This window comes from Heteronotia binoei, chromosome 1 (genome assembly GCF_032191835.1).
Source record: "Heteronotia binoei isolate CCM8104 ecotype False Entrance Well chromosome 1, APGP_CSIRO_Hbin_v1, whole genome shotgun sequence".
In the NCBI taxonomy this organism is placed as follows: domain Eukaryota; kingdom Metazoa; phylum Chordata; class Lepidosauria; order Squamata; family Gekkonidae; genus Heteronotia; species Heteronotia binoei.
This window is the reverse complement of record NC_083223.1, coordinates 243632807-243645520: the sequence shown is the minus strand read 5'-3', so window position 1 is coordinate 243645520 and position 12714 is coordinate 243632807. Positions and strand designations below refer to the sequence as shown.

The following is a 12714-nucleotide window of genomic DNA, read 5'->3' as shown; positions in this document are numbered from 1 at the left end:
GTATAATGCCAGAAAAGTTTCTGCTTAAGATCCCCTGAGAAAGCTTATAGCGAAATGTGTTGGGATCTAAAAGGTAAAGTACGCTGCTGTACCTTGCACCTTGTTCTTTTTTCTCTTAGCTACTGATATGGCCTTATTGTCTTCCTGTTTGTTGAAGGCACCAGCTTTTGAAAAGTCAGTCAGAATTTTCGTATGGTTGTGACTTGAGACAAGAGGACAAAATCCAGTGTCAAAATTCAGGCTGATAAAAAGTTAGTTTAGGACTATTTAGTGAATGATTTTCACTCAGGATCTCACTGATCATCTGGGAGCCACACACCCCATGGCTTGATTGCACAATCTAGAACTATTTTCTCTGCAAGAAACTTACAGCAGCATACATCTTCACTACCATTTTCTGCAAAGTGTTGCATTGTAATCTGAATATAATGGCCTGTTTTGGGGTAGGGTGGGGGGTCACAGATGAACCTTTCCTCATTTTTAATATAGTGTTAAAGAAAATGTCTCTTCCGAGCCATGCTTCTGTAAGACCCTGAGAGAAGTGAGCCTGACTGTTCTGTATGCTAGGTGCTGAAGCCAGAGAAAGGATTACTGTAAACTAGGTAGCAGTTTGTATGTGTAGGGATTGGGTCCTGGCTGCCTTTCTTTTCTCCCTGGAAGTTCTGCGAAGCTGAGATAATAAATAGTGAGTGCCAGACATTTTGAGCCAAAGTTGTTGTTGAAAGAGAAATGACACTGCTGGACAGTGGCCTCTTCCTTCCCCCCTTGGTTGGGTGACTTGAGTCACAGTTTCTGATCCTGCTAGAGGTGAATTGCTTTTTATCTAGTTCCTATCCCTTTTGTGCTCTTACATTCCTTACTCTTTTTTTTCCTTCTTGCTGTTCTTCAGGTGTGAACTGACTCAACATGAGTGGCCTTGGGAACAACCCAACAGACCCTGCTAACCCAGATTCCCAAAAAAGGAAGGGGTCACCGTGTGAAGGTTTAGTCCAGAGGTATGTATGGTTTTGCAGCTTTGTTCCTTCTGGGTGTGTAGGGGGGGGGGGTATTGTTTTGTCCTTCTAATGCTCTCATTCTGCACAAGCAGATGGGAGCAGATTTCATCCACTCAAATAAGTTCACACTTCCCACCAGGGTTTGGCTCTGTGTGTTTTGAGCAGCTACTGTGAAAGATGGAACATAACTCCCCATCTGCTACTCTGATTCCTGGGGAGCAACTGGTGGTTGCTTGCTGAAACTGTTCTAAGTTATTTATCAATTCAGGCTTCTAGCTCAGGCCATTATCTAGGGTTGCTCAGATTATAGAGCCAAAAGCACACACGCATGCACACTCCAATTACATATAATGCTTAAATCACATCCTAAAGTATCAGTGCTAATTAAAACCCTAGAGGTGGCTGTTTTCCTAGGATTATAGCATTCTCCTTTTCCCCCATTAAGTAATAATTTTGCTTTCAACATAGACGGGTATTGGAAATCTCTTAAAGCTCATTTTACCCACAGCAGATTTTAACTGGGGCTATGATGTTATCGATTAAACATCTTTTGCTCCAATTAAAAAAGGTATGTAACAAATATGATATAATTGTTAGAATGTCAAAATGTAAGATCTCAAAGACCCAGGACTCAAGCAAGTCCTGAAATTATCATTCTATTCTTTTTGTGCAGCACCCTGGTGGTTCGCAGGAGTAGATAAGAGTTTCTCACAGTCCTCCTAAAAATATGAATAGTGGACAGATATGAATAGGAATGCAAAATCCATTCCATCATGCCACATTTTTGAAGGAGTATGAGGAAGTGTGTGTTGTCCATTTTACTTTGTGGGAGTCATTTTGGTCAGGGTTTGTTAATTCAGGGAAAGGAACAAAAAGCAGGAAGGAAGTGCACTTCTAATTGGTGACATTAAAATACCCCCAGAGTGAGTTTGCTACCCCAGTTACTTTGGCAGAATGCATAAATAAGTAGCTATACAACTTTGTACTTTTCAAACATTGCCACCCATACAGTAGTAAACAGTGCCCCTAAAATATAGCTATCACTTGCAGTTTGTTTTCTATAAACCAAAAAAGCTTCCAGGGTATAAAACAACCCAAGAAAACAGATTTTTTTTCCCATTGGGTCCTTCTTTACCTCAAGCCCATTTAACATATGGGAGGTAAAGAAGAATACACCATGAGTTTATTAAGAGAAGACAAATCAAGGGGACATGTTTATATGCTCTGAAGAGATATAGCCCTTCATGACAACCTGAGGATGACCCTTATTGATAACCAAGAGAATAGTTCCAGATGGGGTAGCTGTGTTGATCTGAAGCAATAGAATAAAGTTAGAATCTGGTGGCACCTTTAAGACCAACAAAGTTTTAGTCAAGGTACGGGCTTTTGTGTGCAAGCACACTTCTTCAGATAATAGTTAGTTCACCATAGAGAGTGATATTTGTGGGAGAGAAAAAATAGCCAAAGATAAAGTTAGCACTTGGTAATTCTAATCCCCCCCCCTTGAATATGAAAGGGGGGGGATTAGAATTATCAAGTTCTATCTTTCTTTGGCTATTTGGCTACATGAAAGTGTATTAATTGTCTAATAGGTTCAAAACATTGGGAGGTGGTGTTTCAAATAAACCAATAGTTTTGTAAAGGAATCTTAAAAAGTATGAGTTCTTCAGTATGCTAAAAAGGAAGAGGAAAGAAACATTCCGCCTCCTGTCAAAGTATGTTTTCAAGCTCTGGATGTTTTACTACTGTGAACCACAATTATTGCTGCTTGTGGAAATGTCTCTACCCCTAGATACACAGGAATATTTCTTGTAGTAGAAATATATCCCATATTCAGTATGTATAAAAGATTTTTAAAGGATTGTTAAGCATAGTGTGCCCCTGATATTCTCTGAATGCCAGTGCAATAATGAAATTTTAGCTGGTATTTGGGAAGTTAGTACAATTTCTATAGTTTGGGGGGGGGGGTTAACTTGATGCCGGTGCCAAGTGCCCTACTTCATATGTTCACCCATTCTTTTACTCATTGTCCAGAATCAATAAAAAGTTCAAGGGATTTTGCCATTATGCACTTGTTCATGCCTGTAACTGTTCTGGAGGGCTTACAAGTGAGGTAATGTTTTTAAAAGGACATGTAATAGAAGGAAGGAATGGAAACTATGGCCACTAGCACATATTTTGCTGTTGTCATATGTCTGTTGAGGTTTCACTTTTGCACATATGAACAGCTATTCATTGCACAGAAAATTATTTTAGTCTGCACTGAAGCAGAGAAATAACGAGGTGCTCACAGACTTACTGGTATGAAGCAAGGTTTACTTTTTGGTACCAAAAGGCAGATCCCAGTTCAGGCAGAACAACCCCACAGAACTGAGATGCATTTTTTTAAGCGCGTACAGTTTTTCTAGCAAGCAAGTAGGCTGGCGCAAACTTATCAGATTTCAAAGATCCCGCCTCACGGACCTTTCCTCAGTAAATTTCAATGACATGATTCCTCTGCACTATCTATTTACAGCAAGTTTTCTGTAGGAGGCTTGCTCTCTTCTAATCTTCCAGCGGCAGCTCCCAGCCGCTGGGCAGTAATCAATTTCTAATGGCAGTATTGCAACAGACACTTTAGTTTGGGACAAAGCATGCTCTTATTCAATATAGCAATTATTATTATTATTATTATTGGTGGTATTAATTATTCAGGGGCTCTCCTTGGAGAGCCAGTTTGGTGTAGTGGTTAAGTGTGCGGACTCTTATCTGGGAGAACCGGGTTTGATTCCCCACTCCTCCACTTGCACCTGCTGGAATGGCCTTGGGTCAGCCATAGCTCTGGCAGAGGTTGTCCTTGAAAGGGCAGCTGCTGTGAGAGCCCTCTCCAGCCCCACCCACCTCACAGGGTGTCTGTTGTGGGGGACGAAGGTAAAGGAGATTGTGAGCCGCTCTGAGACTCTTCGGAGTGGAGGGCGGGATATAAATCCAATATCATCATCTTCTTCTTCCTTCAGTACCAATGTGATGGAGTGCTTGTGCAAAAATAAAAAATTCAGTTGCGCAGGGAAATTGCAGGAGAAGAAATTTGTGTCACGTGTGCTAATTTCAAAATTATTACAGGAGTCTCCTTGCAGAATGAATGAAGGCAGAGTGAAATTCATGGCAGAGCAGAACCAGGGAACAATAATGGAGCAGGATGGAGGAAATATACTTTCTTAGAAGAAGCATTCTGCTTCTTACAGAAGAGGGAATATCTCATTTTTGATGGCTAGAATGTCTGTGTGTATCATTAAAAAACAGTATGTCCTTCAGAACTATTTTAATGCATAGTTTTATCGATTTAATTGTTCAATTAAACTATCAATTAAAATCTATGTGACTAATTAGCCATTTTTAATCAGTTATCAGCTGCCATTTTATATTTCGGCCTGCTCATATTCATTCCCCACCTCCGCATTGAAGGCTAGAAAGTTTGAAGACTTGCTGATAATGGCATTTGGCATAGTAGAAAGATTAACCTACTGAAATCATGCCTGATGATGCTTTTATGTAAGGAAAATTGGTCTTCCCGCTCCTACATTTGACTGTTGCCATAGTGACAGGGGCATTGAGTTGTGCTTGTGTGTGGGCTTTTAAATCCTGAAATGAATTCCATGCACGAGTTGATCCTCTGCTTTATTTCTTTTGGTTTTGCTGCCATAAAAAAGACTTGCACTACTCTCCTCAAAAGTATTTACCTACCTGAAAATCTACCCACCAAAGTGCTTTCCCCAAATTTTAAAAATAGATTTTACCACCGCCCCCCCACCTTAGTAGTGTTTTGGCACTCGCATTTCTCTATCAGGAAGTGCCAAGAAATTGAGGGGGTGGTTTGCTATATATTTACACTACTGTTTGGTGCTTTTAACCACCACCCTCATGATCATATGGCCTCCAGGGCCAGAGTGCAGAGCAGTGTACAACCTTCAAAGGACAGAATTATAGAGGTGATGTCTATGTTAGTTGGCTGCATCCAAAACAGAATCTTGTGGCACCTTGAAGGAAAAAATGAATTTTGTGAACCTGAGCTGATTTTCACCTTCAGGAAGGAAGGAAGATTTTCAAACAATAACCAAGTGTTGCACTGGGGGAAAAGGGTAGACTTGCAGAGAGCCAGTTTGGTGTAGTGGTTAAGTGCGTGAACTCTTATCTGGAAGAACTGGGTTTGATTCCCCACTCCTCCACTTGCAGCTGCTGGAATAGCCTTGGGTCAGCCATAGCTCTCATAGGAGTTGTCTTTGACAGGGCAGCTTCTGTGAGTACTCTCTCAGCCCCACCCACCTCATGAAGAAAATAACGGAGATTGTAAGCCGTTCTGAGACTGATTCAGAGAGAAGGGTGGGGTATAAATCTGCAGTCTTCTTGCTATTGTTTGGGGCTGCAATTTTTTGGGTAACAGGATAAGAGCTTAGTTTCTTGACCAGGATGGAAGTGGTGTGAGCAGATGGGATAGTGGGACTGAAAAATCATATAATTCATGCATTGGTGATGTCACTAGCACTATCCAATAACAGCCATGAAAATCAGGCAGCCGCATAGTATTCACCATTTGATAAACTGACAGCGTGGGTAATGCATTTTAGCCAGCAACAGAGTTATTTCAGCTCTGAAGATGGATGATCCGTCTCCACCCCCCTCCCCACCACCATGCAGAGGTCTTAAAGAAAGGCCTCTGGATTCCACTAAGCAACTAACTGTAGCAGTTGTTGCACTAAGGAGGAAAAAACAGCCTGGAAAGGCACTATAAGAACATTTTGCAAAGTGCAAGAAATGAGTAATGAAAGCCAAATGGAAACTGCTTTCTCTTCATCTGCATAGTTGTGTGGCGTATCAGATGTTTCTTGGACTTGCTTATAAAGCGATTGCTTTAGCAGCTTTTGCAAACAGATTGATTGCCCTTTTTTAATTCACTTCTGCCTTTTAGCTTATTAACTCAGTTTCTTGGCGTGCTGCTGTTACAATTTCTTCCCACTGGTCATTTGCCAATTTATTTTTGCCTTTACCAGGTTCATTTTAATTTGATCAGCTATGTGGTTGCTTTGTGATAATAATTGTCAGGTTGACCATGGGGTGGTAAGGTGCAAAAAGAAGAACCACCCACTCTGTTGAGAGAGATTCAGTTGCGTGCTTCAGTGCTACAGCAAGAATGTACTAGATCTCAGTCAACATAAGAATTACAAATGAAGTCACATACACAAAAATAAAACGTGTTAATAAATACTTGGAAATAAAGTAAGCAATGTGAAAATGTCTCTGGTACAAAAAGATTATTTGCTGCTAATAATATGGAAGTATAACGGCTACAACAATGTGATATCTACATAAACATGAACATTATTTTTAGGGTATACTGACTAGACTGTATCAAGTATTCTTCTAAAGATTATTAAGAACATAAGAGAAGCCATGTTGGATCAGGCCAGTGGCCAGTCCAGTCCAGCACATTGTGTCACACAATGGCAAAAAAACCCAAACAGGTGCCATCAGGAGGTCCATCAGTGGGACCAGGACACTAGAAGCCCTCCCACTGTCCCCCCACCCTAAGCACCAAGAATACAGAGTATCATTGCCCCAGACAGAGAGTTCCATCAATACGCTGAGGCTAATTCTTCATGCTTAAGTCCATATAAAACAAGCTGCTGACCAGCATTGATCAGTGACATGTGCCGCGATTGGATAACTGAACTGTTACATGTGGATTCTTTGCAAGATGCTGTGTATATTCTCAGGCTTCAGTATTAATGGATGGTATATGTGTATTATGTAATCCATAAGAACTTTGAAAGTTTGGCAACCCTGATCCAAAACCAAAAAATCATGTAATAGCTTTTATTAAGACCGACCAAGATAATTCAAGCCAGACAGCACAGATATACCCTACATAAGTAAACACTACAGTGTGTATGCTTTCAAGTTCCCCATAACTTTCTCTGGCTGAATATTTTTAAAAGGGAATAGAGAAGAAAATAAAATTTCTCAGATCATGATCTTGAGGTATTTTAATGCTTTGCTAACTGCAGTGAGCATGGGTGCAGCTGGGGTCAGATTGCACCTTGGCATGCTTGGAAAAAGAAGCAAAACGTGAAATTCATTAAATTGAATATATAACAACCAGTAGTTGTCAGATGCACAAAATGAGCCAGACAGGTCCCTTAAAAACTGAGAATGAAGGACAAATGAGGCAGTCCTTATATTACTATACTGTGCATTCAGTGAAGCTGGTAGACTCTGTAAGCAAAATTCTGATATTACCTCCAGGTTCCTCTATCAGCTAAATTATGTTTTTTTAAAGGAGATGAAAAAGAAGGTAGACATGTTGGTCCATAGTAAAATGTTTATTTCACTTGTCATTTTCCTTTCTCAGAGGCTCAAATATCAAAACAAGAGCTGTGTAGCCCCTTTTATTAAAGTCAGCCAAAATGATAACAGGCATGCAAATGTTCTTCATCTGGTGGGATATCAAAGAAAATAACAAGGTCTCTCAGACCATTATCTGAAAGCTTCTTCATGAGCACTATGTGTAGAATGCTCTGCTGACTTCAGTAGACAAAGGGGAGGGCGCTGGTATCAGGATGCACCATTGGCATACAAGGAATAAGAAGCAAATACTGAAATCCATCCAGGAAAATATATGACAACCAGTAATGACACAGATCTAACTACATTGATTTTGCTGTTCCATCTGTAATGGAGGAAGGATGTGATATAGATGGAGTTGGAGCAGATAATTTTACAGAGCTAGTAACTGAAATCTGCCACCACATCTAGCCATGTCAGTATTTGAATAGGTGGATAATAAGGGAGATGGTTCCTTTAGTTAGTTTTTACAATACTATAATCCAGATGCTTGTGTATGGTAGTCTTGATGTGAAGTTAGGACTAATTTGGAATAAAGCAAGTTTAGGCTTTAGTTATGGAAAGACAGTAACTGGGAATTGGTTTTCTATAACAGCAATGAGAAACGGCGTAGGGAACAAGAGAACAAGTATCTAGAAGAACTGGCAGAGCTGCTTTCAGCCAACATTGGAGAGATCGACAGCCTAAGTGTCAAACCTGACAAATGCAAGATTCTGAAAAAAACCGTTGACCAGATTCAGCAGATGAAGAGACTTGAGCAAGGTAAGTCAACAAAGTCATTCAGTTTTTCAATGGTACCTGCTATATTTGGGTGGGCGACTTTGTGACGTTCAAGAGAAGAATGGGATTCTGAGGCATTCCTGCCTGTGAGCCTTCTCTCTCCCACATACATACCAGCCAGAATGGATGTGAATGCCCCCTGGTAGAGCACTTACACTGATGCACACCGGACCTTTCAGGATGAATACACAGTACTTCATCATATTAACCTGTTTATAAAGAGATCTTAGGAAGTCCAGTTGCTTTTTTTCTAATTGTAGTTCCCTGTGTTTAAGGAAGAGATCAGAGATATCCCATCCCTTTTAACATGCCAGTCCACGGATCCTCTCATATAGTACTAGATTGCACTCTGTTGTGCATGTGAATCTCTACATGCAGACCCATGAAAACAGGGCAGAGGAGTTAGGTTAGAGGCCCCCAAAATAGCCAAAGTTCAGAAGGGAGGCCTCAGATCAGCAGGCTTGAGAGATATAAAGGACAATGTGCAGGACAATACAAACAGCAAAGCCTTGCTTTACGTTCTTAAATCACAATGACTTGGGGAGAGAGCAATTTTGAGTGGATACTGGACAGAGGGAGAAGTGCTTAACTCTTCATTCCCTCATCTACCTGTTATGACTGCCAGTTGTTTTCTCCTGGTAGGACTAGAAATGTAAATACCTTTTGGAACTTGTCAATGGGGGAGATGATTTGAACCAAGAATACTGCTAAAAGATAACTCAATAAGCACGCTCCTTCCTGCTAAAATGTCCCACCACTGATTCATTGCTCAAAATAGCTCCCCTCCCCAGACTGCTTTTCTTTACAAAAGCCAGTCAGAGATACTAGGTTCCCATCCCCTCCCTTCCCACCCCGCCGCACAGATGGCAAGATTCTTGTGTTCCCTTACTGTTTTTTTTAGTCTATCAGCAATGGTATCAGGGATAAGATCCCTATGGGGAGCACTAAATGTTACAGGGGAAATGTAGAGCTAGAAGGGGTTGCCTCCTCCCATGCTGAACTTGTCCATTTCTTAAAGTTAGATTCTGAAACCATGTTCTGGCAGAGGGCCTTTTGTGTGGTGGTATCCCAGCTGTGCATATCCTCCCCACGTATATTCATATAGCAGAACTTTATTGCCTTACAGGTGTCAAGTTAAAATAGTTTTATTTTTCTGAGCATTTGGTTGTTGGTGATGGAATTCTGCTGTTCCTTGCCTTAGCAAGTGTGATATGCAATAAAAATTACACAGGAGTCAAGTAGCACCTTAAAGGATGAGAACATTTATTTCAGCATAAAGTTTTGTGAGTGAGGGCTCACTTCTTCAGATGCAAGAAGTGTACTGTTGAGCCTGATCTTATTTACAGGGGGGTGGGGGCAGTGTTATGTACAAGATCCAATCAAAGGAAAGTAGTCCATTCATACAGAGTGGGCGTGTACCACTCCTGACTAATAGCAGCTGAGTCAAATACGCAGCAAGTCAATTGCAGGATAAAATGAGAGAGTGGAACAAATCTGTAACCATGGAATATATAAAATCATTAAGCAGCTATATTGAATTAGGAATCCAAAGTCTAACCCTAGAGGAGAGTACATTGTTTTGAATTTGTTAATGAACTTTCTAGTTCAACGCTTTTGAGTTGGATTCTGTGAAGTTCCATTTTAGGAGAACAGGAACATATTAGAACACTTACTATAAGTAACTGATATTTTGTTTTTTTGTGTTGTGTTGCATTTGGATTTTATTGAATTATTTTTAGGTAGACATAAGATGTCTGCTTGATAGCAGAAGAATGAGATATGAATGTTTTAATGTGGTGCTGTTGTAGAAATAAGGGTCAGGCATAGTGTAAATGGGAGGAAGTGTGTGACACTTCCCCTCCTGTTGGTTCTCTACTTCTACCAATCCTTCCCCATACATGGTCTCCCTGCTTTTGCATTCATATTAACCTCTAAAGAATCAGGTTTGGGAACTTGCTTGCATAAGTACAACAAAGTCTGAGTCCAGTGGCACCTTTAAGACCAACAAAATTTTATTCAAGGTATAAGCTTTGGTGTGCAAGCACACTTCTTGCACACAGAAGCTTATGCCTTGAATAAAATTGTATTGGTCTTAAAGGTGCCACTGAACTCAAACATTGTTCTGCTGCTTCAGACCAACACAGCTGACCCAACTGAATCTATTTGCATAGGTAGGTAATTCATAGTTCTGCAGTAATGATCTGTCATGGTAGGCAGTGTAACATAGTAAAAAAATATTTTCACAATTTTGCATACTAATTCACTGCCCACTCTCTCTATTTGTAGGACTGCTAATTCCATCCCATATAATTGTCTGATAAAATGTGCTTTTAGCACTTGAAAGCTTACATTCTCAATAAAACTTTATTGGTCTTTAAAGTGCTACTGGACTCCAACTTTACCCTGGCTTTCTGTGTTTTGAAAGAGCCCAGGGAAACTGCCTGTGTTTTTTGTATGTTGTGACAGCATAGCTCTTGCAGAAAGTGCTCTTGGGAGTTATTTTTTTTTACCCAGCAAGGACCTGTCTTTGGAATATTGGAATTACATTTACTTCCTCGCCCCGCAAATGGTTGCATCTGATACCCACTAACAATAATTGCCTAAAAATATTTCACCTGTGCCTTCTCAGTTGTGCTGGTCCCCCCCCCCACACTCGTTTTGTATAAATTGAAGAAGTGTTGACAGAGAGGCTGCTATTTGTGAAAAAGAAATTCTGCCCAACTCTAAGTAATATTGTACACAGCTCTTAGATACAGTTTTAAAGTTTTTGAGGGAAAATATAAAATGTAAAGTTTGAAGAGACACATGTGGGGAAATGTATGTTACTGTGGTAAATTTCTTTCTATGTGTCCCTGTTGAGTTTGTTTCTGTGTGATGTATAAAACAACCCTCTATCTGTACAGAACAAAATAAGTAGTTAAGTAGTTAAATCCCTATCATTGTTTCTGTTTTCTGTTTAAGGACCAAACTAGAGGTGATGGTGGAAGATCCATGGATGGATCTCCCATAGGCTTTTTCCAGATTCAAAAAACAGGATGAGGAGGAGGACTGGGACTGCGATTTAGTGCCTCTGGTGGGGTTGACCTGTTTCCCTGTGTTGCCCAATGCAAATCACACCCCTACCAGACCTCCAAGAATAGAATTATCAGCCATAACTTTACAGAATCCTTTTTGAGGAAGGAGGGAGAAAGACCAGGATTGGCATTAGGGGAGAGAGCAATTGGGATATCTGAATAGAATGGTTCTGTCAATAAATTAACCAGCTTTTGTCTTCAATACTTGAATTACGTACTTTGCTTTCACAGTTGTTCCAGGGAAAGCTCTGCCCCTCTCATTTCTCCTCCCACCCTGTGGCTAAATTGTTAGCAGTTGAGAGCATGAGAAATTGTTGCTTGCCAGTGGGTTTAAGGCTTGCCCCGAAGTCCCTCTGTGCTCAGAAGAGTGATGAGGGCACTTGCATTTCTCCCTAAATAGAATGCTTGCCTGGTGGCATCAGCAGCCCTTTCAAAAGACAAAATGTGGGGCGTGTAACTTGTCAGTTAGCCAGGAGACGAAGGCTGTGCTTAGCATCCCAAGGAAATTTTCTTTGCTGGTGGAGGCAGCCTTTTTATCAAGAATGAGGGAGTGGAAAGGTTCATGATACCAAAGTTCCTTTTCCAAGAGTCAGCCAAAATATATTTCCTGCAACTTTGATCTGTAGTGTGTGTGTTTACATGTTAATGTGCTCTCAGTGTGTCCTATCATGAATGTCACCTGGAGGTACCTACTATCCTTATCCAAAAAATCTACTTTCAACTGTAGATACCCCTTTAAGACTGAATGTTGGTAGTGGTAGCATGTCTGCTTTCTTTTAAAAAGTTAAATAGCTTAATTGTCCTGGGGATAATGATTGAAAAGAAAATGTCTGCATTCCACATTGTGCAAGCTTATGTTGATTTTTGGGAATGTAAAAATCTCCAGAAATTTTGAAGCCGTGGTGAATGGGGTTTTGTTTGGAGAGAGGAAGAAATTTTTGGATAAATTGAAAATATATACCATACTTTGTTATCAACCCTAAACTTGCATGACTAGTTACATTTTTGTTTTTCCTACATTGTAGGTAAAGGTGAGGGTCTTTTTAAAATAAGTCTTTGGTTCAGTGAGCTATTAGTAGCAGTATCTTTATTGCAGCCTGCAAACCATACAGACACAAGACAATCAATGATTAATAACCTACAAAAATCAAAATACAATATTCATCCAGATCCATAACCACAAATTAAAAATTTAAAAACATAACATTTACACATGTTAATTCAGCTCCTATTTTAATAGGAGAAAACAAAACCCTGGCAACAAAGACTGTAATTCTTTGGTTGACTCCTGCCAATAACATTTTTAGCTTCCTCTGATGAGATTTAATGGACTAACTGTTAATCTGGGAAAGTTGTGGAGACTACTTTTTATGTGGTTCTGCTTGTGGGTTTTTGCTACTATTCTCTGTTTTGCCTTGCTTCTTGATATCTTCACCCAAAGGGTGATTAACATGTGGAATTCACTGCCACAGGAGGTGGTGGCGGCC

At 40.2% G+C, this 12714-nt stretch overlaps 1 protein-coding gene across 4 annotated transcripts in view; it reads left to right on the top strand.

Annotated features, from left to right (window-relative positions):
• The window catches only part of NCOA1 (nuclear receptor coactivator 1), a 270074-nt gene that overhangs the window by 141348 nt on the left and 116012 nt on the right, over nucleotides 1-12714 (top strand). For all 4 annotated transcript variants that reach the window (XM_060250341.1, XM_060250351.1, XM_060250332.1 and 1 more), the window contains exons 2-3: nucleotides 890-995; nucleotides 7969-8135. In XM_060250341.1, coding sequence (XP_060106324.1) covers nucleotides 907-995; nucleotides 7969-8135 — 256 coding nt within the window. In that variant the 5' untranslated portion in view covers nucleotides 890-906. The remainder of the gene's footprint in view (nucleotides 1-889; nucleotides 996-7968; nucleotides 8136-12714) is intronic.